The 24706-nt window shown below is 39.8% G+C and overlaps 1 protein-coding gene and 1 non-coding gene across 2 annotated transcripts in view; both read right to left on the bottom strand.

The window, feature by feature from the left end:
- Positions 1-16044, bottom strand: part of wnt4 (wingless-type MMTV integration site family, member 4) — a 28752-nt gene extending 12708 nt beyond the window's left edge. Inside the window, exon 1 of the mRNA XM_022194246.2 lies at positions 15411-16044. Coding sequence (XP_022049938.1) covers positions 15411-15487 — 77 coding nt within the window. The 5' untranslated portion in view covers positions 15488-16044. The remainder of the gene's footprint in view (positions 1-15410) is intronic.
- trnal-cag (transfer RNA leucine (anticodon CAG)) lies at positions 10799-10881 on the bottom strand. Its single transcript has one exon. It is a non-coding gene; the product is annotated as a tRNA-Leu (tRNA).
- Positions 16045-24706: the final 8662 nt, after the last annotated feature.

The raw sequence follows: 24706 nt of genomic DNA, 5'->3' as shown, positions 1-24706 counted from the left end.
GATTCAAATCCAACATTTTAGACCCTTTAGATGTTTAAATTATTACCCATCATGCAACACCATCATAGTGGAGTCCAAATGGTCTCAGATTCACTCCGCAGTAGGTGACCAAACCCAAACATACAACCAGTGTCATGGATCATCTTTAGCTATAAGAACAAGGGGACCCGCAGCAGATGGTCTGAACCCTACAGAGCCCTGATCTCATTGGGTCATCATTATGGGGTCAGTTTCATAATGTTCCAAGACACTTGGAACAATCTACCTGCTGAGTACCAAACATTGATCTGATTATTATTTATTTCCGTCTTCATTGCATTTCTTACTGTATCTGATTACATGAAAATAAGACTATTCATGGCATTATCTCTGAAAGCATCCCCACTTTACTTTTAGTTCCTAATTGTTGCATATTTGGTCACAAACAAGAATCAGGATTCAGTCATTAAACTGAAAGCAGGTTCTCCTCCAGATCTCTCAACCATAAACTACCACAGCTGTTACTTCTATGAATCTGAATCAAACTATTCTTTCAAAAATGTACCCAGCGCTCATTTCTGGGCTGAGATCATATTTTCATTCAGTGAAGTGTTAAAAATAGTGGTGGGACAAGTTCATTCATCCACTACACAGTCTGCTAAAAATAAGAATAAAAAGGAAGTAGAGACAGGAGAGAGCTGAACACATCTGTGGGACAGTAGTGTGCTTCACTAAAACCTCTTCACACAAAATGACATAAATGCTTGCAAACTGCAGCACACTCTCCGAGCCTCCATCATCTCTAATGTGTATTTATATGAAAATATCCTCATGTTTGCCTTTCCAGCTCTGACCACACAGCGGAGGTACACACTGACAGGTAAATATAGCATGGATGGGGAGCAGCAAGAAAAAATCTTTTATACTGAACCACTGCGTGCAGGTCTTACGACAGCCAAAGAAATTCTGCAATAAGGTCAATGTTGTAAAGCGTGAAAATGAAGCTGAAGTAAAAAAAAAAAAAAAAAAGAAACAGAAAAAAGAACACTCAAACAATAAACCTTTACATTGAGCACTCCTGGAAGAGAGCATGCAGGAAGTCTTAGTAGAGACAAATGACCTGAGCTAACCCTCCCTGTCCCCTCTGCAGTGGACACCTTCAGTATGTAAAACAGATAGTGGCCTGTAGAGGGCACTATTCTCTCAGTTTGCCTTTTTGCACCTCTCTACTTTAAATTTAGATAATCAGAGCGCTCTGAATAGTCAGTGTCAAGTCTGTTCAAGCTCAAGTTCTTGAATAAACAACCTGGATGATTACAGATAGACAGAAAAGCCTTTAAATCTGTGTGCATAGTTCCACAGGACTCATGAGCCTCATGTTTGGATACATAGTACAAGAAAAGGCTGCGGGATTTTTCCATAATGGCAGAGATTTTGAATGAAAATCAGGAATTTTTTCCCCTTAGTTTCAGAAATTTACATTTGGGATATGCATCTTTACACTTAAAGGTTTGCATGTCTAAAAATCAGCAAATAGCTTGTGAGTGATGTCTGCAAACAGTGATACGAGACCTGATGCAAAGGAAAAACAGTACAAAAATGATTTGCATGTGATTTATGAGCATTAAAAATTGAACTAAGGTTTAAGTGTACAATATGTTTTAAGTGTAAAATATTGATTAATTGGAGGCTGCACAGTGGAGTAAGTGGTTAGCACTTCCACCTTGCAGCAAGAAGATCCCTGGTTCAAATCCCGGGGTGGGCCTGGGCTCTTTCTGCATGTTCTCCCTGTGCATGCGTGGGTTTTCCTCCGGGCACTCCGGCTTCCTCCCACAGTCCAAAAATATGCTGAGGTTAATTGATAATTGTAAAATTGCCCGTAGGTGTGATTGTTCGTCTGTATATGTAGCCCTGTGACAGACTGGTGACCTGTCCAGGGTGTCCCTGCATTTGCCCGAGTCAGCTGGGATAGACTGCAGCACCCCCTGTGACCCTAATGAGGATAAAGCGGTGTATAGAGAATGGATGGATGGATGGATATTGATTAATTGGATCTGAATATTTGTCCACATATTCAATACAAAATTGGTGAGAGTACAAATCATCCTAATTTGTGATAATCATAATTTGTGATTTATGAATACAAATCTTTCTTTTATAACCAGATTGTGTGTGCAGTACTTTTTCTTGGAAATGGTGAAAAATTAACAGGCATATTGTGAAACTGTTCAATTAATTGCTGGTTTTTCATTAATTCAGTAAGTTGCACAATATCATTAAATATATATTTACATAACAGTGCAATATATAATCATATTTACATTTGTGAATCTTATACAGCACATGGAAATACTTGGGGAACTATTTTCATCTGTGTCACAGGTGCAAAAGAAGACCAAGGGAAAGTTCAACGTCATTAAAACACATTGTAAACTTTGACCTCTAAACTACTCTCTGAGAATCAACATGTTAGCATGACATTCTCTCAGACAATATACACATCCAGCATTAAAGCATAATGTTGAAAACAAAACAAATGGTACAGTTTGTTTTCTAAAGTCTATACTGTAAAAATATTTTTCACTCAGGGTTTACAATCAATGTTTATATTGATTGATTATGCAGATGCTGTTTAGATTGTCAGCAAAAATCTGTGTTAAACTGATAGATGTCTCTTCAAATGTTATGTGTGTGTAGATATACACAATGCGCTGCACAGATGACAAATCCACCAATAATTTTGTAGGCTCTTTTTGCTTTAATATGTGCACTGGTGGTGCTGCTGGGGAATGTTGTCCACCTTAATGATGCACAATTCTGCTGTTAATTCTATTGGAAGTAGCAGGTTCTGAGTTTTATTTATAGCTTAATACTGACATGGCAACATTCATCCGCAGCTTATATGAGTTTGTCTGTTTTTTGTTCGATTTTTGTTCCATTAAAGTAAGTATAATTATAGTAAGTAAGACTACACTGAAGATTTATCTTTATAATCTGTGATCAACTGTGTGCATTGACTGCAAAGGTCCTACAACGGATTCTGCTTGTTGCATTTTACCAGGTCAACATCTTCAGTGAATTTAACCTACTTGTTAGTTGGTTTCTTTTAAACAAATGGACGGCAATTAAAACATAAATTTTTCTCTCCCAGTATAAAAAATGGTGTGCAGCATATAACTGTTGTCACATCCAACAGTGAAGCGTTTTTGTTCTGTAGTCATAAATTGGTGTTCAAAATAATAGAAATGGCATCAGTATAATGCAATATAATTAAGTACAAAACAAGCTGCATCCCACAAAATGATCACTTAGTTGAATCAACTACAATAAAACTAAACATTCTGATCTTCAAGCTGGTAAGTTTCTTACAGTGCTGATTTACAAATGACTGCATTGGTCTTAACTATGTGCACTTAACTGGTGAGTGACATAACATGAAGAAATGGAAGGATAACAACATCTAAGTGCAGAGATTTGGGAAGCATTCAGGGTCCTTTACTTGCTGCACACATAAGTAAAAACTTGGTTTAAGATATAGATGTAAATTTATTTAAAATCAAAAAACAAATATCTCTCTTCATCCGGTCTTAATCATAACTGAATACACATGGATGTTCTGTATGCTTATTGTAGGAATAATATAATGACATTACTCCGCATGTTGGACACATCTTGTTGATGCCATGCTATACATGGAATGACATGAAAACCTATCAATCTAATGAAAATATAGTGAAAAAGATATTTTAAAACATAAATTATAAATGTTTTAGAAATGACAACCAGCAGTTGCTTTAGTAATATACAAATAAATATTTCCCCTGACTCAAAAGAGTACATCATTACCTCCACCAAGAGGTTATGTGACACCCGGCGTTTGTGTGTCTGTCTGTCTGTCTGTCTGTCTGACTGTTAGCAAGATAACTCAAAAACGCCTGGGCAGATTCACAGGAAATTTTGAGGGGATGTAGACTATGGTAAGAGGAAGAGCTGATCTAATTTTGGTGGCAATCCGTAAAGGATCCTGGATTCTGAATCACTTTGAATTTTTTAGTATGTTGTAGTATGTGGTCCAAAATATGACAAAAACATCATAGGTTAGTATGTCGTCCAACAAATTGGAACAAGGTGTCCAGATAGCTCAACTGGTTAAGAAGGTGATTCGTAAACAGAACTGTGTCAGAGACGCAGGTTCAATTCCAGCTTATGATCCTTTACTGCATGGGTTTCCTGTTTTCCTCTCTATCCTTGGCGGAGGTCTGCACTCTCTGAGTGCTTTCTAGTTATAAAATGTAACCCTTCTCAAATGATGGATATCTGCCGGTGGATTAAAATATACATAATGAAATAAGAAGTAAAAGCTGGTTTAGAAACCCAATAATGGGCAGATATGTGGGTTATTGCATGAAAGTATAAAAAATAAATGTAATTCCGTGGGAAGAATAAAAGATTTAAAAAAAAATAGTGGGGACTTCAGGGGAAGAAAGAGGTAAAAGTTCAGAGGAAATCATTTAAAGTCAGAGTGAAGAAAGACAAAACGGTGGAGGTGGAGCAGGGAGATGAGGAGAAAGTGTTGAAGCCGAGAGATGAAACAGTCTGATGAGTTCAATGACCAGGTTGCTGAACGGCCTGCAGCTCTGTGTGTTTATGTGTGTGTGTTTGTCTGCCCACGCGTGTGTCTGGGTGTATTTATATGCTGCTGGCTCCACTAGAGCTCATTTCCCCCTAAAAATAACATACTCTGCCAACAGCACAACCCTCACTCACACAAACAAACACACACACACACACACACACACACACACATGTTTGTACTTCTATCTTAGTGAGGACATCCATAGGCGTAATGCATTTCCTAGAGCCTTACCCTAACCTTAACCATCACAACTGATTGCCTAAACTTAATCCTTACCCTAACCCTAACCAAACCTCAATTCATACCTGTTCTCTAAAAACAAGTCTTCACCCTCAAACATGGCTGTTTCAAAGCGAGGACCGGCCAAAATGTCCTCACTTTGTAAAAATGTCCTCACTTTGATAGTTAAATGCAGAAAATGGTACTCACCATGTAGCAAGTACAAGAACACACACACACCACACACACACACACACACACACACACACACACACACACACACACACACACACACACACACACACACACACACACACACACACACACACACACACACACACACACACACACACACACACAAAAACACACATTCACACACACTTGAGGGAAGAGGCAGTAAAAGCCATGAAATTAACCTCCTGCTTGGTGTTAGTGCTGTGGCCCCAAACGCTAGGAGCCATTTAGAGTGTGTGTGTCTTTATAAAGTTCCGATCTGTCGCACTTATGAAACAATAGCTGTGAACAGCTGATCATTTCTAAATGTAGGACTCGACTGCAGCTGATTCCCCCTCCTGTGTACCTGTGGCCGTTCCTGGGTTTAGGTAAAGTCAGCTGGTTAGCTTGTTAACCTTCGACCCAGAGCTGGTACAAACTGAATCACGCTGCAGCACCAAGGTGGCCTGATGAGTTTGTGTAGTTTGGCTTGGTAGGACAAAGATGATAGGCATGCATGATCGTATCAGCTCGTGAGCAAGCAAGTCTCTATATGTCTGTAAAACATCATTATGTGTTTGCGGGAGTGCAACTTTTTCATCTATTTTCTCGAGTAGAAATTCTTTGGAAAGTTTCTGAAAAGCAAAACGTGCCTTTCTCTGTTAAATGAGAATGTATTATTAACATAGTAGAAGATACAAATGAAGACCATTGTTTTGTTTACCGCTTTTTAAAAGAGTCTACAGCGGCTCTGTGAGGCTGCACCTGGGCAAAGTTGTGTTTTGTAGTAAATGATAACATGCTAACAATGTCATCATTTTTTCAGATACTTGATCATGAGCCAAAGTATTAGACAAATGAAAACTTTGAAGTGATGCTGTATAAACAGGAAAGGGATTAGCAAAGCGATGTATCCCAATTGGAGCATGAATGTATGCAGCAAATTCCATGGCAATGCATCAGTTCAACAGGTGTTTGGACATATCACAAAAAAAACTGCAAATGAGAGGCTCTAGCATTTGCAATAGTAGACAGACATAGGAATGTTATTTAAAGGTACAGTATGCATGATTTTGAACATAAACACAGCAGCAAACAACTATCTACGATGCAAAGATATAGTGGAATAATGGTGTTCTTATTAGGGTGTGAAGTTACACTGAGTGCATGTGAGTCCCTCCCGTTGAAACCACTGACTGAAACTGAGAATGACCTCCTGAACTGCTTCGTGAAAGTAACAGTGCATTTTGTCTACGCCATTTTCTGAATTTATAAGCAATCATTTTATTCCAGCGTATGAGTGTCTCACCTCTGTGGGCTGTAAATAAAACTTGTTTTAGTCTGACATGCTGCTGCCCTGGCAGCTAGTGATTCTAAACGACATATACAGCACCTTTAATTAACTGGTGTCTAATTTCTACTTAAAGAAAGGTAACTTGTTTGCTTCTGGTACAAATAGCTTGTCTGAATTTGTTTTTTGTTCTTGTTTTTACACTGATAAGAGCAGGGAGGTTGGACTGCATAGCCTATGTGCCAGTTAAATAACCAAATTGTAAGCTAATAGGGGTAGAAGTGGCTAAACATGGCTAAAAGCTGCATAAACATGTTAAGTTACTGACAAAGAAATGTGAGATGAGTAATTTGTCTGTATTCAGGTTAAACATGATATGAAAGTGCAGTCCATTTATCATTTGTGGAACCAATAAAAGACATTCAGTCTTGGAAGTTTTCCCCTTTTAGTGTTATTAAACACTGAATCATCAATAATGTTTGGCTGTTTTTGACAAGAATTTACAAAAGAAAGTCAAACTGAAAACCCTTAGTTCTTAGTGCTGGTCTCGTTCACCTTGTTGTCTTTAAACCATTTCTGTGTAGCTTTGGCAGATTTCAGCTGCCGTTCTTTTGCAGACTGCATTTGATCATTTTCCAGGATTTCTCTGTACTTTGCTTGATTAGTTTGACTCTCTACATTTACAGGCTTTCCAGGGCCCGCTGCTGAGAAGCATCCCCACATCATGATGCTGCCACCGCCATGCTTCAGGTGGCAATGGTGTGCTTTTGATGAAGTTTGTTGTTTGCCATCTGGTCTGATGGTCAAAAAGCTCAATTTAGGTCGAATTAAAATAAAGAAGTTTATTCTAATTGATTTCAGAATCTCTAACCTGCCTTCTGTTGGATCCTAGTTGAAATATAATAGCCTTTTCTTGCATGATCACTCACTTTTTTTGACGACAGCCTGCTCTAGGCAGATTCACGCTTGTGCCATGTTCCTTCCATTTCTGAATGATGGATCACTGTTACCCCAAGGGGTATTCTGTGACTTGGAATTTTCTTTGTATCCTTTCCCTGACTAATTTTATTCATTGACCTTTCCGGGCAGAGTTGCTTGGAGTATTGTGTTGTCCTCATACAGTAGTTACAGCCAGAAGTACTGATTCACCAGTGACTCACTTGAGACACATCCACTGCACTGATCTCCATTTCACTAATTGTGTCACTTGTAGCACCAGTTGGCTGCACCTGTGTTGAATTAGATGAGTCACCTCAAAGAGGGTGAATACTTATGCAATTGCTACATTTTGTGTGTTTAAGTAGTTCACATTACTTTGTAGAAATCTGTTTTCACTCAATTTTCACTTTCACTTTCATTTTTGTGTTGTAAATTCTTGTGAAAAACAAAGGAAAACTTCCGAGTGGGGCGAATACTTCTTTTGTGGACTGTAGTTGTTAAATTAAAAAAAACTATGGTAAGATATGTTTTTAAGAATTATATATTGAAGAAGGCCTGTAGGGGACCAAAATACTGCCTTGATATTATGATTGATTGATTGATAATACTAATATAGTGATAGTGTCTAACATACAATTTTAAATTTAGATTTGACAATTTTAATGCTAAAGATGATTTGCATTGACACCTTTGCATTTGTAATGAATTTTCTACAACCTCAAAGAAACATTTTTGGTATTTTCAATTTGCATAGATAAGAAGATAAACTTGCTTGTAAAACTGACATCATTCATGCGCAGAAGGCAGGTTTGGGCATGCACCATTTACTGCTCCTGCTTACTGTTTACACAGTTAACACACGTGTGTGGAACCTGTGTGTTGTGTTGTACATAAAGTTCATGTAAAAAGAGCTTTCTATGTATGAGGCTAAAATGGATTTTAAGTGTGGTACTAACCAATCACTGCTGAACAGAAGTGCAACTTTTACACTTTTAAAACTCCTCTTTTTGTAATAAGATTAAGCTGAAATGTATGAATGTAGTCACTTTAATGGTTCAAAAGCCATATTTATTGGCATAAGTTAAATATCCTTTACGTTTTTCATCTTTGGAGGGAAATCGAAGACACGTTAGCGCAAACTGGCATAATTTAAATAACTGTTAGCAGTTCCTGTGACAGACTGGCGACCTGTCCAGTGTGTCCCCTGCCTTCACCCGAGTCAGCTGGGATAGGCTCCAGCACCCCCGCGACCCTAGTGAGGATAAAGCGGTGAATAGAGAATGGATGGATGGATGTTAGCAGTTCCTTTTTGCATTTTATGCATAAATGTACGGGCACCTACAACCTACTGAAGAAAACCTTAAAAATTCTCAGCAAGAGCATAATTTTTCTGTTTGCGAGGGACTTTATAGATGATGATGCTCACAGAAAATTTAAATCAAACTGAATCTAAAAACATGTATATCATGGGAGTCATTTTTTTTTCTTACAAATTGTGGCTCTGAGAGTTTTGAAATACCTTAACTGCCTCTATACGCTATGAGTCAGTCAGTCATTCCTGCTGCTGCAACTGATGAAACACAATAATTAACTTCCTATTGTTTCCAAACACCAACACACACCACTGGTTCTGCATACGATGGAGACATTTTGTTTTTTTTAAATTACAGAAAACCCCTGTTTGTGCCTTGTTTATTTTGCTCAACAGCCAATGGACTAAACAGAAGCTGTAGCGTAAATTCCAAAAAATGCTTCAGCTGTTCACAGTTTAGGAACACAAGACCTCCAAGGGTATGTTATGTCTCCTAAAAAACTCCCCATGCACCTCGCTGTGCATCTGCTAGGACTACCTCTCATCTTTCAGCAGCCCTGGTGTTTCCTCGCCAGCCTTCAGCCTGACTCCTGGCCGTAATCTGGTCACCCTGAGCGATTCCTCCCACAGCTCCGAGTGTGCCACGATAATTGTACACAGTCTGCTGACAGGAGGGCTCAAAATAACATGCCACAGCTTTACCACCATCGCATATGTGTGTGTGTGTTTGAGAGGGAGAATGTGTAAAAGACGTGTGAGGCGCCAGCATGTACCGCAACGCCAAGGTCTCTGCTTTCTCTGATTACCCATCAGCTGCCATCTCTTTAGCACCTCACCATGGTAGTCCAGGACGTATACATATATGTTCACACTGTTACGCACACGCACCCACCAACACACTCGGAAAGAAACTGAAAAACAAAAGGAAGGCGCTTTGGATGTGTGATACTGTATGGACCGCCACGATTGGACTGACATGTTCAGTAGGAGCATGGAAAAATCCTAATTATTCTGTTTATATTAGAACATTTCTAATATGAGCCTCCATACTTTTGTTTCTCTGCATCTCTGAGTCTTGCATCATGTTGAGAATAGGATGTTTGATCCAAATCCTCAACTCTTTCTACATGTCAAAGGGCATGTGCTTCCTTCAGCCAATAAATAATGATTATAATCCTTTCTCCAGAGCGAATTCATGACAGTTTTACTGAACAAATAACTGAAATAGAGCATTTTGTCTTTAGCCAGATGTCTGACGTAATCCGTATTTCACCTCAGTGGTGGTGACAGTAATTATTAACACCCACTGGGGTTTCCACTGGGATGTACAGTAGAGTGGTAATACAGGCAAAAAAAAACTTCTATGAGTAAAAACAAGCTTGAGAATATTCACACTGACATGTTAGACATGCTTGAGCTAAACGCTAATGTCAGTACACCTTACCAGATATAATGATTGTGCAATATCTTAATTTAGCATGTTATCATTCTAATTTTTGCTATTTAGTATTAAATGTGTGTACATTTTCAGGTATTTGGAACAAAGTAAAATATCAGTCAAATGATGTTGGAAAAAGAAAGGTCAGTGGTTGAACTTGAGTGGGGCGTAGATGTATTGGGACACATCAATCTGTTGGTACATATGAATTTAAATTAGAAATGCTAAAGTCAAGCTGGTGCTAGAAGAAGAGTCATCACCAAAGTGTTTTGTGTGTGAGTGTAACTGGGGAAGGAATCGGGATGCTTTAGAACCTGCCCTGAGAATCGTCAGGTTTTAAGATTTTGTCAGTAATCCAGAAATAGTTGTCACCACATCACATTCAGCAGCAATAGTGAACTTGCTAATAGGTATTTTGTCAATTTTTAATTTTACATAATGTAATTAAATATCAAACAGGACTCGCTGCATCCATGGCAACAATATGCTTCTAATTTTCTGTAAAAGTTTTGTGTCTATTCACGCAAATTAAGAACATTGCTTAAAAAACGTAGTTATTGATGTTCATATTATATTAAAACAGGTATACATCACCATCACGTAAGCAAATTTGCAAGAGCAGCACATAAAGATTTCAGTAACATTTTTTCTTTTAAATACTCTATTGATCCCTCGCCCAGCAGTGGTGGTGCAACCTTCTAAGCAGCAGTCATAAAGTATCATCTGGATTCAAACCCAAATACAATTTGCATTGCTGTTAAAGAAAACTGTTGTCAGAAGTGGGATTCAAACCCACGCCTCCAGGGGAGACTGCGACCTGAACGCAGCGCCTTAGACTGCTCGGCCATCCTGACACACACATGCACATCCCTCTCCATTAGTCTGATGGCATCTGAACATCTTCATCTCTAAATGAGCAATTATTTTTCTTTAAAAAGGTCGATGACAATCTTACTAGGTCGGACCCAGTATCACTATCAACATGGCACAAGTCTGAACTTCATGCAGTCGCATTAACGAACAGGCAGGTGAAATATCATATAAACTTCAAGTTGTCTGAAGTTATTTAGGAAAGGTTTTTATTACACATTCTATCACTAACATTGGTCCAAAATCTTCAAAGATACAAAAATACAGTTCTACATGCCAAAAGCTTATCACATATTTATCATTCACTTTGCTGTACAATTTTCCATGTATTATAAATATCCATAAAAATAAAATTTTACCTCGATGAGGAAGAACAGGAAAGATTGCTGAGACTCTTGAAAATTAAATGTAATCCTGGTTTTGACTAAAGGCTAGGGGGAAATGAAGTTTAGTTTGTTGCTTCCAGCTGTTTGGAGTCTTTCCTCTGAGTTTATTAAACACCTGCAGCATCAGACAGCAGCAGGATTTACAGTATGTGAGCACCTCCAAAGAGCAAGAGTTGTGTGAATTCTGCATGTGGAACTTCAGTAAGCTCATCAGGTGAGGCGTCACACACAGTTGCATAGCAGTCGGCCTCAGGCCGAGTCCTGAGCTTCATCGCAGCTGTCGATATATTTTTATTATCATCACACATGGGCAAAATCTTTCTATGTTTAATAAACTTGGCTGTCATTTGATAAGCTGCTTTTAGTTTAGATTTAGTCTGCAGATTTATGCTTTTGTTTCTTATTATATTTATTGTCTAAATGACAGAACACCATCGCTTTAACAGACTGATGAAGCAATAATGCTGTCATTGTATTCAACGCCTGAAAAAGGGTTTATTTTGATTTGAACATGGCATTTAAAATACAAAGCCAAACCATTATCTGTTTATTTTTTGTTGGATAAATAAATAAAAGACATAAATGACTCTGGATTCTCAGCTGAATATAAAAGAAACAAATGATACCCGGATTTATGCTGCTGTACGGGTTCTCCTTTGTTTTTCCACTGTCAAGCTAACGTTGCTACTATCACCTGAATATTGTGTCAACTTAACGAGAATATTCTACTACAGCTTGTGAGAACAAAACAGATGCATTCACTCCTGCTGACAGTCACCTTCAAATGTGGTCCGGCTGATCTGATCACCTTCTTGAGCACTGACAGTTTTGCAATAATATGCTCCCCCCCATGCATTATTTGTGTCCAGATTGGAGAATAATAATGCCATGTATAAATAAATGAAGTGACTGTTTCTGCTATATATGTGTCAGGTGATTCCTCTGCAGTCTGTGTAGTAATTGGGGGAGATGCCAGCTCACATGCACAAATAAAGGAAAAAATTAATCACAAACCCAACACATACATTATGCAGGTGCAGCAGAACCAGTAGGGTGAGAGGAGGACGAGGAAGAAGGAGGAGGAGGAGGAGGGTGGTGATGATGGACAAACTAATGAAAAAGTCACATTCAAATCCCTGCTCACCGACCAGGACACTAAACATGACTCAGCAGCCACAGAGAGAAACTGATTACATCGTGGCTGGAGGTTGACAAGCAGGTGAAGTAAACAAACCGTCCGGTTCAGGCTGTGGTTCAAAGTGACGTCAGAGCAGAAGAGAGGCGCGACGACAAGTTCAGCTGCTGTAAGTCACAACCGGTGATTTTAACAACCGTACAGGGATACATTTATGTTTTAGCGTCTAACTCCTGAACAGAACTAAGGCTGCTAATGACTAAATTATTTAGATTAACAGTTATCATTACTATTTTGTATGAATATATTTGTTCTAACAACTTGTAGTGAGTAAAATGCTCATCACAATTACCCAAAACTCAAATTTAGATCATAAAGTTGACATTTTTTTAGTTCAATTAACAGCCCAAACATTAAAGAAATTTTGTTTGCTGTTATAAAAGTGACATGAATGATGAATTTTTGATTAATTATCAATCAAAACGGCTGCTGATTAAGTTTCTGTGATTAACTTAACTGACTTTTTTTTTAGTGTTCTAATGCTACATTGTGTTAGCTAATGGTGTTGAAAGGCTAACTGATGATTAGAAAACCTTTGTGCAGTTATGTTAGCACATGAATAAAAGTGTGAGTTTTCATGGAAAACATGACATTGCTTGGGTGACCTCAAATTTTTGAATGGTAACGTAGCGTATAAAATAATCACATGCAGAGTTTGGCAGTTACTTTTCATTAGATACACTACACATCTCTTTCTCTGTACAAACAACAGCCCAATCAAAAGTTAAATGGTAGAACACACAACATCCGTGCACCTTTGACATTCAGCCAATCACAACGTGCCACGTCATCTGCAAGCGCAGGAGCCTGAGCAGATGTGGCAGGTTGAGCACATCTGGTACCTGCACCAGCTGTGATAAATAGTCGAACGTCTGTCTCGATTAATTCACAAAGCGATTTTACATCTCTCAAAGTTAGAGAAGCATGTTTAGGAGGAGATCATATAAGCAGAAAACATCCGATGCAACAAAATTTGGCACAAACTCCACCTTAAAAGCCTATAAATTACCTTATATCCAGTTCAACTAGCTATGCAGTTGTTTGCAGTGAGCTTTGATGCAGAGACCCAATTATTTACATTCTATTCAAATACATAAAGAGGGCAGAATAAAAGACACATCAGCTACACTACTGTGGGCAACGTAAGTTCAATACAACATTTAGTCTATGTGTAGATTACAGCTATACAAACATCAGATGCATAACTACACAACATGACACACCGAACTCATGACAGTTTAAACTGTTGACATGAATGCAGAAAAACAGCAGAGATGTTCAGTTCATACTTGAATCACGACAACGTATACTAATGAACCGTCAAATCATTACTGCTCTGCCACACAACAGGTTTAGTTGGTGCATGTTTTATGGCGACTCGCTAACGACAACATTCTGCTTCCCATCCTTTGACCTTTGCTGAAGCATTGTGGACTCGCATGCAGTCCGTGCACACAGATTCGCCTCAACAGTGTAATCCAGTGGAGCAGACTGGCAGCTCGGCAGCCTGCCTGTACATGTCTGCTGTGTGCTGCTGTCACCACGCCTTCAGCCCCAAACAGCACAATTACCCTGCACTCAGTGACAAAGTTCAAGGTAGGCAGTGCTGTTTGGCAGGGCTTTAATTCGACTTACTCTGATCAATCTGTCAACAGTATCAGTTGGGCCGTCTGCAGCACTGTCCTGACACAAACACAACAAACTATTATAGGTCACACAAAGCGATGATTAGGAGGAAATGGAGAAATAAAAACACAGATCTGAAAGCGATTTGTCACACGATAATAAGCCCCAGTGTCGGGTACAGTTCGGACCACCTGAGCCTCAAGAAGAGGAGAAGTCATCCCTTACATGATGAGCGCTGCTCGTAAATTTGCTGAAGGTAACAAGGAATGAATGGCAGCAGAAAATGGAGCGGAGCCTTGCGGAGGAATGTAGAAACCCACCTAACCACCTCCCACAGGCTGCTGGGAGAGCAGGCACACACATGCGACCCAACCAACCGGCCCCCAGGAAGAGGTGGCACCGAGCAGTTCAGCTGCAGAGTCGGCCTGAGAGTGATTCTCACCGGGGTCTGGAGCTCCTGAACTCCCCCCAAAGTAAATACTTAAGTCTATATAATATTCCTGCATGGCTTTCAGTGACCTTGTTGAACTTTTTAATGGCTAATAATAGGTCTTATACACATGTGTGGTGTGCATGTGCAGAATATATGCTAATATTGTCTTATTGTAGTTATCATTTTCTAATTAGATATTTTTTTCAAGAGTGTTATTTTTGGCTGAAATATTAATAGGGTCTGAATCTGCTCTGGTTTTCTTTAAAGAAAAAAATGATTCAGTTTCATCCTTGCAAATTTTCAAAATGCTACACAAAAATTCTCCCTACATTATTATGGAATTTCAACACTATTATATGGTGAGTTAGAACTGCTGGGTTGAATGTAATTAGGTTGGAGAAACACGCAGAGGAGGAAACAAAACAATTTTTTCCCTCTTCAAACTTTAGGAGAAATGTGGCTATTCAATCTCACAGGGTAATCAACATTTTTTTCTTTGCAAAGTACAACAACATTATATTTCTGATTAAAATTAAAAAAGGACTTTCTCCTATATAGAAGCCTTAAATTAACAACAAGAATGTGTGCTTTTTCACTTGTGAGTTGACTCCTTTTTTCTAAGGGTCTTGGTGGGGGTTGAGTGGGGGGTGTTGGTAAGATATTAAGTATGTGAAAGTGTGTGTGTGTGTGTGGTGGTTAACAATTAACCTGAGTGGCCACTGAGTCTGAGGGAAAGAGGACAGAAAGGAGATGATGATGTGAAAGTGAGGAGGAATATATGAGGAAGATAACAGGTGAATTAGAGGCGTGGAGGTGAGAGAGCAGCAGCTGTGGTCCTCTCAGACAAATCACGGTAAGAAAAGTCCAACTTACAGCCAGTTACTCGCGTTGGCCGAGAGGAGTGCGCAGCAGAGCATCAGGACGCACCGCAAAACATATTCCTCGGTCATCTCGAGAGGCAAGCTGGGGGAGGCCGGTGAGAGCTGAAATAATCCCGAGGTGGACTAAAGGGTCGCGGAGAATAGTGGCAGAGTCCAGGGAGGGATGTTAATCCATCGTCCCGCATCCAGTGGACCATCCACCGGGGGAGACGCGCAGCTTCACGGTCCCGGTTCTCCCGTCCCTCCCTCTGTCAGTGCACCCTGAGAAGGGACGGGGGAAGAGAGGGAGACCAAGGAGGATGCTGAAAATAAAAACTCAGGGGCTGCTGTGCGTGGATTCTTCTCAGTCAACTTGTTTGCTTTCCTGCGCTTTAACGCATTGTCGGGAGAGCGCGCGTACAGGCTGTTAAAATTTAAAAAATGAAAAGAGTTCTCCGGTTCCTCTTCTTCACTTAATTCTTGTCACCCTCTGCCTGGTGCCACTCTCAAACCAGCGGGACTCTCCTGTCAGCGCGCCCCGGTCTCTCCAGCTCTCCAACCCCGTCTCATGAACGCACTCTGAGCGTAAATACGCACAGCCTCTCCTCGCACTACGCCGTCCCTCCGCGCGTCTGGCAGAAGAGAGAGCGTGTGCGCTGACTTTAGTGGAGGGGCGGTGCGAGGATATAGAGGTATGGCAGTGAGATGGGAGTTTTTTTTTTAGGGGATAAAGGAGGCGGGTTCGTTGCGCTGCTAAGGTACTGTGTTTGTGCGAACGTGTGTGCGCAAACGCGACTTGTGTGTGTTTTAGAGGTCTCCTGGGAGGATGCAATAGCACAGCCATTCACTAATGCCCTCCCCAGCCACCCTCCTCTCCTGTCCAACACACACATATACACACTCTCTCTCTCTCTCTCTCTCTCTCTCTCTCTCTCTCTCTCTCTCTCTCTCTCTCTCTCTCTCTCTCTCTCTCTCTCTCTCTCTCTCTCTCTCTCTCTCTCTCTCTCTCTCTCTCTCTCTCTCTCTCTCTCTCTCTCTCTCTCTCTCTCTCTCTCTCTCTCTCTCTCACACACACACACACACACACACACACACACACACACACACACACCTCAAACCGCACACACTTCTTGGCAGCGCTTCGCTCTCCCTGTCACACACTCAACCAAATATTCTGCGGTCAACGGGCTATTTAAAGCTTGGCTGCAAAATGTCTGCATTCGAAACCAGCAAATCCCAATAATATGACAAATGTCAGCTCCACAGTATTGATTGATGAAAACATTGCAGAAGGATAATAAGGTGAGGGAGCATTTTCTGGCCTCGTGTGAGACCACTGAGGACTTTATATGACTCACCTGATCCTGGCGAAGAAGAAGAAGTGGAAGACTGTAAGATGATATTCAAAAAATATATATTTACATAACAAAACATTTATAGGGAGGAAAAATATGATTATTTATTGTGGAATGATCAGCCCTGCCGGGGTCCATTAGTCCCAAAATTTCCAAACATGCCACATATGTCAGAGTGAATTATGGGGGAAACATGTAGAATATTTGTGCTCAAAATGCTGCAGCCACAAGAAACATGGCGGAGGATAAGGTCTGAATATTAATTCATATGAAGGGATGAATGAGAACAGATGCGAGATTTATGTCATGTACCAAGAAGCTTAATATTCACAATGAAATTAAAAGCATTAAACATTAAAAGCTACAGGATAACTTTGTCCAACTGGTAGAGACATGTCCATTACTTTAGTATATTAAAGATAGGAGCAAACTTCTATTATTTGCACTGCAGGAGCAAAAAAGAAGACATAATATAATAAATATTTAAGATAATGTGGCAACACTTTTCCAATATTCTGCATGAATCAGTATTATACATCATTTACACATATTAGATATGACATTAGATTAAACCCTTTCAAATGTCATTATATGAGCTTACAGATCCAGTATAATGTGCTTGAAATAATTTATTACACATTTGTATACTTCTTAGAACTGTTTCTTCCATGTATTTAAATGGACAGTAGGAAGATTTTTTTTTTAAATCCCAAATGTTTCTGATTTACGTAAACATTTTAAAATATGATTTTGATGGGTTGGGTCAACATAATAATGCTGGTAATTGTATCAACTTAAAGTTGTGTGTAATTTAAACACAAATTTCCATCTTAGTGGATTAAAAATAATTTCAAGTTGAGGTAACTTAATGAAATTGGCTCGAAAACTTGATTTCAGGTTTTCAGTTCAGGCTTTCTGCATTTTGCAAGTGTCTGCAGGTGCTTAAGACAAATGTTTGTCGTGAGGAGATTCCTTGTCAGCAACACCTTCATAACTCATCATTTAAAGCGATGAAAGGGAAGTCGCTGATGGAGTTTGGAGATGCTTTGATCTATTCATAGCTTCCTATCCCAAAACACAGCGGGAAGTTCTCAGTTCTCAAAAAAAAATCCTGCATTATGCCCATTCACTGTTCAACATGCCTCAGGAATAATCACGGTGCTCCAGAATCTAACTAGCTGCCTAATACTGTAATAGTGCAAAGTCACAGGTGATGCAGCAAACAGAATCACATGCACGTCTTTTGTCCACTTTCAAAGTCTGAACCAGTCATGCGGAAACAATATATTAGCCTCAAATAAACAAGCAAGTTAGGGTTAGCTCATGAGCTTTACTGTTGAGGCACTTTTTAAGTCTTTTTACTGGTAATCTAAGGATAAATTAATCCAACTCATCTTTACTTTGTTAATCTGTCTAGATAATTAACAGAGGCAACGGGATAACTGAGTATAAGTTACAATACAATATGTAGCAGTGTCATGGCTATGGAATAATATGCGTGTGTGTGTGTGTGTGTGTGTGTGTGTGTGTGTGTGTGTGTGTGTGTGTGTGTGTGTGTGTGTGTGTGTGTGTGTGTGTGTGTGTGTGTGTGTATGTGTATGCAAAGGGAAGCAAAACTATGAATCTAGTAGAACAAACAGAACAGAACAGACCCCCATAGAAACACGCATAGCAGTCAGAATTAGTTCTACAGTGTAGAACTGTAATTTTATGTAGTCATGATTATAATATTTAAATGATATAATGTCTGAAAGTGGCTTTTTTCCAACAGTAGAGCTGCTTAAATGAATAAAAGGAAGCTTGTATGCAGGAAGGACAGTGAATACGTATGTTAATATGTGACATCAGAGCTGTTTTCAGTCACAACCCACAGATGTGGAGAGAAAAGTTACAGACAGGAGACTTCAGCAGCAGCAGCTTCACATGGGCTCAGTCTTAATCTTGTGTGTGTGGGTGGTGGTGGTTGAGGTTTGGTTATGTGTGTGTGTGTCTCTCTCTCTCTCTCTCTGAGTGTGTGTGTGTGTGTCGTCTAATCTCATTTCACTTACTGGGTTTTAGAGAGCTAAGAATACACCCTGCTGGGACGAGACGCTGCAGCCGAACCACCGGCTGTGTGCAGCTCCTGGCCGCCACACACACATTAAGACACACACACACCAAGACACACACACACACCAAGACGGTTGGGTTGAATAAAGCAAGTCATCTGTCTGATTCTGGATACTTACAGATAAGATAAATGTGTATTGATCCCCACTGGGAAATTTAGTTGCAACAGCCAGACTAAGTGAGTTCAGCTGTGGAAACAGTCGAATACAAGCCCAAAATCAGAGCATCAGCTAAACACTGCAAACAGTAACTGACAAGGGGCTCTGAAGTTTTCTCCTCATGTTGAGCGGAAAAGTCTGCAGGATCTTCAGAAACCATGCCACAGACTCGGGGCTTCTGGACGGCAGAGGGGTTTTGGTGTGGGAGCCTGCTGACCTACATTCTGCTGGTTCCTCCCAGACCTCATTGCTCCCACTGAACCCCTTTCCTGCTGCACAATGAGACAGATGGCACCTGCAGCAAGCACAGGGGGGAGAGTAAAAGCTCACGGAGAGAGTGGAAGAGGCGTCGCGTTCAGTCTGCAGCTATAAAGGCTTCAGCGTTCGTTATGGTGATGTGGGCGAGGCAGCCAGGTCGATCTCCCAGAGGTCACCTGCTCCTGCTCTGCTGCTGGTCCACCAACAGAGGGGGGAAGCGAGCAAAAGAGTTTGACAATGATGATGATGAGCAGGAATTTCACAAATCTGTATCTTCTTACCTGACTGAAGCATGTCTCATTATCACACCTCCATCTTAGATAGTCGAGGATGAAAGATTCTTGGTTTTTAGGGAGGAGAAAGGCAACAGAAAACTTTTTCAGCATGAGTTAAATGTCTCCATCTGTAGTCCATCCCTTTCTTTCTTTGGCCATTATCAACACAGATCTTTTCTTTTTCTTGTAAGTGGTCATACATATTATTATCATCTACCAAATAGTACAAGTGTTTATTTACATTAAAGTTCTTAAGCAACAATATTCAGTCATTTTTCTTCATTCAATTTAGAAAAAAAAGATAGTTGTATCAACATTAAGCACAGAAAGAACAGATTTTTACAATCAGATCAGTATTTTCAAGCTTTATGACTTTTTAAAAAGCATCACTGACACTACAAATAATATTCAGAATTGACCTTATATTTCCAGTATATTTACTGAAAAAAGCAAAAGAACAAACAAAAAATAAAAAATATAACGTTAGATTTTCTACAGCTACGAAGGTTTTATGTTAGAAACTATTGTTTTATTCATGCCATCATTCAGTTTTTCACACCAAAAGTAAGTAAGAAAACAACAAAAACTAAACTACATTCATTGTTTCTAACTTTCATGTTTGTTTTTTTTAAACTGCTACAAATTTACCACATTGTTAGGGGCGACACTGAATCAAAAGCATAATAAACAGCAGCAACAGCAAAAATGGACTCATGAAGATTTCACCATGAACATGTCAAGAGTTATTTTTCTACTACTAATGTTAAGGAAGTTAAGCAAAAACCAGAATGCACTCTGGGATTTTTTCCTTTTCCTTCTATGAAACGCTTGAAACGAGGCTTAGCTGAGTTGACTTGGTACAACTTAAAAGAATTGGTCCTTTTCAGAGTTAATGCTGTGAGGGATTTGCATTCAAGTTTTCCTACAAAAATATCCACTTAGAATAAGACACAGTGTCATGAATGCATGTTTCCCCCATAAACAAGAGAGAACATCCTGCCAAATGTGAAGAAAGTATTATTCTTTAGCTTAACATTTCAATGGGAAAAAACTCCTACAGTAGATTCAGCTACATATGAGATACTTGTAAGGATTGTAAGCATGGCATGAAACCGCAGCTGCCAAATCAGTGAAATAAAGAATAACAATGTGTGTATGTATAGATTTGTCAGAACAGATACAAAAACGGATTGGAATGGAGGTACAGTCACCTCAGTTGTGGATATAAAATTCCCATCATAAGCAGCCTAAAAAGGTTGTCTCAGAAAGCAGAAAAACAAAACAATACACTGCAAAGTGCAATCTAAACAATCGATATATTCTATGAACTCCTACTTTTTTTATCTTCCTCTTTTTCTTCTGCTTCTTCTCTGTATTAGTGTATTACTATCAGTGATGCATGGAAATGCAGTGATTACGTTTTATGACTGTAAAATGTGTCTATGAAATGAATCTAGCAGGGTAAAATGCACTGAGATAGAAATATAAATGTGCCGAGTTATATTCTACCACTGATTAGTGCCGGTGATGGTGATTTTCCCAAAGCAGTGTTACTCATTTAATGGATTTCTTCAAAAATTGCTGCCACTTTTATGAATTAAGGTTGACAAAAGTCAAAATCTTGTAGGTTTAAATTCAATATCAGTATTAGTAAGTTTTACAATATGTCTGCTTGAGGTGCCTGTTTTTAATTGTCTTGGTATGGAAAGAAATTCAGGTTCTAGACAGATGTTGAATGAAATTGCCTTTTGGACACCACAAATCTGCATTTGAACCAGCTGTGACCACCAACGTGACACTTTTTTCTTCCTTTTATTTTACTGTTTTCTAGATTTCTTTTAAATAATGTTTGTTTCTGAGCTGATTTTTAAAACTTATTTCCTCTTACAGGTCTTGTAAACCTTGTAATTTGGGGAACAAGTAGGGTTAGTACAGTTGTAATGTTTCATCTTTTTTTTAAAAAAAGATTCTTAATTTCACATTAATTTTTTTTCATTTTTGAATCGTTTCCATTGTCAGTGGCAGTCTATGATACATTGCTGGTTTCAGAAGATGCTCATAAGACAGAAAATCACAGGAAACCTCCCATGAGGCTGCTAAAGGTTAATTCCCTGCATCCTATGATCAATTAAGAGGTCTTTTCTAAGCAAATTGTCATATTAATGAAAACTTGCTACCCCCAGAAACCACAAGCAGGACTCAGGTGTTCTTCATTATTACTCTAAATACCCACTTTTGTTCTTCACTCATACATTTTGCAGTCATTCACTTCCACTGATTCCTCAGATCTGTGTGACTGTAAGTAAACTTTGCATAGCCGTCAGTGGATTTGTCAAGTTTCAGACTGAATCCTTCAGTTTGCAGCTGTGAGCTCAACTCCTGCTGTGTCCTCAAGTACGCCCTGCTGCTCACAATCAGGACAAAATCTAATTTGCGCAAAACACACAAGCACGCAGCGCTCGCGCCAACACTTAGCAGCTTCAGCCCACCGTTTCCTCTCCAGCACTGTTTCTCTTGCTCTCTCTCTCTCTCTCTCTGTGTGTGTGTGTGTGTGTGTGTCTGTGTGTGTGTGTTGCAGTTAACTCTCTTCCAGTTTGTTGAAGTGAGATCGCTGCGAGCATGTGCCACTGCTGAGGGAGACACAAGCTCAGTGACTGTGAAAGAAACCATTATCCCCCATGGAGCCCCAGACATCTGGGCTCGATACACGCAGGCAGCCCACACACACACAGACACACACACACACACACACACACACACACACACACTCTCTCTCTCTCTCACACACACACACACACACATCTGCGCATGAATGTGTGCGACAGATAAAGACAGTGAGGACCAGCCTTGGACACATGAAGCACAGTGAAAGGGGGTCAGGAGAGAAAAAGGTCTGAGTCAGGACGTGTTACCCTAACGACCGCCCCCCGTCTCCACGGCGACGGGGAGCTGGCACACATGCCCGGCACAAAGGCATTCTGGGAAAAGCACAGGTTTTATATTGCCCCTGTCTTTACACTCTTGTGCCATCACCCCGGTAACACTAATGCTGCTCGGCCCTCTAACATTTACTCTCACACAGTCGTGCCCTAATGAAGCGTCGCACACACACACACACACACACACACACACACACTCACAGAGGCAGTGTGTGACCTCCGGAAGAGTTATGACAACTGTGACAAGTCTCTTCCTTTCTGTCTCTGTTTCCAACTGACTGTCTCTCTCACTCACACATCAGAGTGGTGGATTCAAGCAGACAGAAACCAGCAGATTCATCCTCCACTGTTCAGGTGAATCACATCATAAATCACAGGTTTGCTGCATGTGGAAGAATTAACGAACTCTGGTGTTTTTGCCCGTTCGGGTTAATTTCATCTTGTTGAATCAGCTCGTTGACCGTCTCTGTGGGTGAAGGTTACAACCAGTTAGACAAAACTAGACAAGAAGTAAATAAATGAACTTCATCTACAGTTCCATCAAAAATTAGAGCCAACAAAACAGCTGAAACAAATATGTTCAAAAATGCCACATATAAGACCTTCAGCAGTATCCACATTTCTCCATAATTCCAAGTGCAACAGCTCTGTTTAAACCAAACCAAATAATACTAATTATTTAACCCAGCGCAGCAGTGTTAGGGAAACTGTGAGCCCCATAATTTGGGACAAATACATGCAGGGCTGGAACTACACTGTGGACTATACCAGCAGTCAAGTTTCCATCCCGAATGCTGTACAAACTCTAACCGCATTTCGTGAAAAGCTGCAAAGGAAGAAGCACATGACTGTGTATTTTCATCTCCTACTGTTAGACAAATATAAGCAGCATACTCTCCAGCATCCAGTGCCATTAAATCCCTGCAGAAGTGTGGTTTAATGACTTCTCCTGTAGAATCTAAAAGTGCAAGTCAAGCGTCAAACAATTCAAAAGTAAAAAATTAATCAGAAAACACGATGTTAGTTTTATAATGCCAGAAATGAGTGTGAACCTCATAATCTTGTATAAAGAGCCTTTTCCACTGTTTTACATCCACCTGCTGCAGAACAGATTTGGACATATCGTCCATGTTGTTTCCTGGAGTAGAAAATGTGATGGTTCACACTCATTTCTGGCGTGTTTCGGGTCTCATAATGGACATTTTCGAACTTGGAGACATTTTCTTTGGTATCAGATTTCTCCTGTCTCAATAAACTATGAAATAAGTCACTAGTGAATGTTTATAAAATGCACACAACTTTGTCAAGGATAAAAAGCACTTAAAGAGATTTATTCTCCCACATCGTATGAATGCAGCTAATTTTACAGTCCCACTAATTAACAAGGTGGAGTAAATGTGCTCTTCATCGAGACAACCAAACTTAAGCTGATCAAGTCTCGAGCCAGTTTGCATTCTTTTGATCTTACTGATCTGCCATCTGTAAGCTCTCTCTGCTACCTCCATGTTGTTTTTGTTGATGGCCAGAGTGTTCTCCCTCCTTGACAATCCTAATTTCCCGTCTGTAGCGTTGGTTTATCTGTTGCTGATCTCCTTGCTGCACCTGATCCTGCATGCAGTGATGGTGCTTCTTGTCCAGTGACTCATAACAGCTGCTCAGGATGAGTTTGAGGGTCCCTGTCTTGGAACACAGGTTGCATGTGGGAGTCTCCACTTTCATTATGGACCCTCCGAATTTAGAATTTGACCCTGTGGGTGTTCCACCTCCCGCTGTCTTGCCAAGTAATACTTCGGACCATTGAATGCTCCCAGTTCATTCAGGCACCCTGTGGTCACATTGTCATTAGTTGTGTTTCTCTAACGTATCTATATATACATTTTAAGGTATTGCATTGGAAAAAGTGATAGAATTTGAAAAGAAAAGGCTCATACGCTCACATGAGGTGGGTTTTTGGATTTTTTTTTTTGCAAAGGTGTAATGTGCATAATGGAAGAAACACCTTCTCTGTCAAGCCCTGACATTTAATTTCTATCTGCTTTTTTCATTGACTTCACTTTGGACAGCACAGAACATGTTCAATACCAGCTGACATGAAAGAACAATTACAACCTTTCCAGTTGAAAACAATTCCTGAAGATTTCTCTCCCTTTTTCTCTTTCAGATGCACAAAGTTTGGTTTCCTTCTTCTTTTTAAAGTTTTTCATGGTTAGAAAAC

Source organism: Acanthochromis polyacanthus, chromosome 5 (genome assembly GCF_021347895.1).
Source record: "Acanthochromis polyacanthus isolate Apoly-LR-REF ecotype Palm Island chromosome 5, KAUST_Apoly_ChrSc, whole genome shotgun sequence".
In the NCBI taxonomy this organism is placed as follows: Eukaryota; Metazoa; Chordata; class Actinopteri; family Pomacentridae; genus Acanthochromis; species Acanthochromis polyacanthus.
The sequence above is the reverse complement of the archived record's forward strand: the minus strand, read 5'-3'. Positions and strand labels throughout refer to the sequence as shown.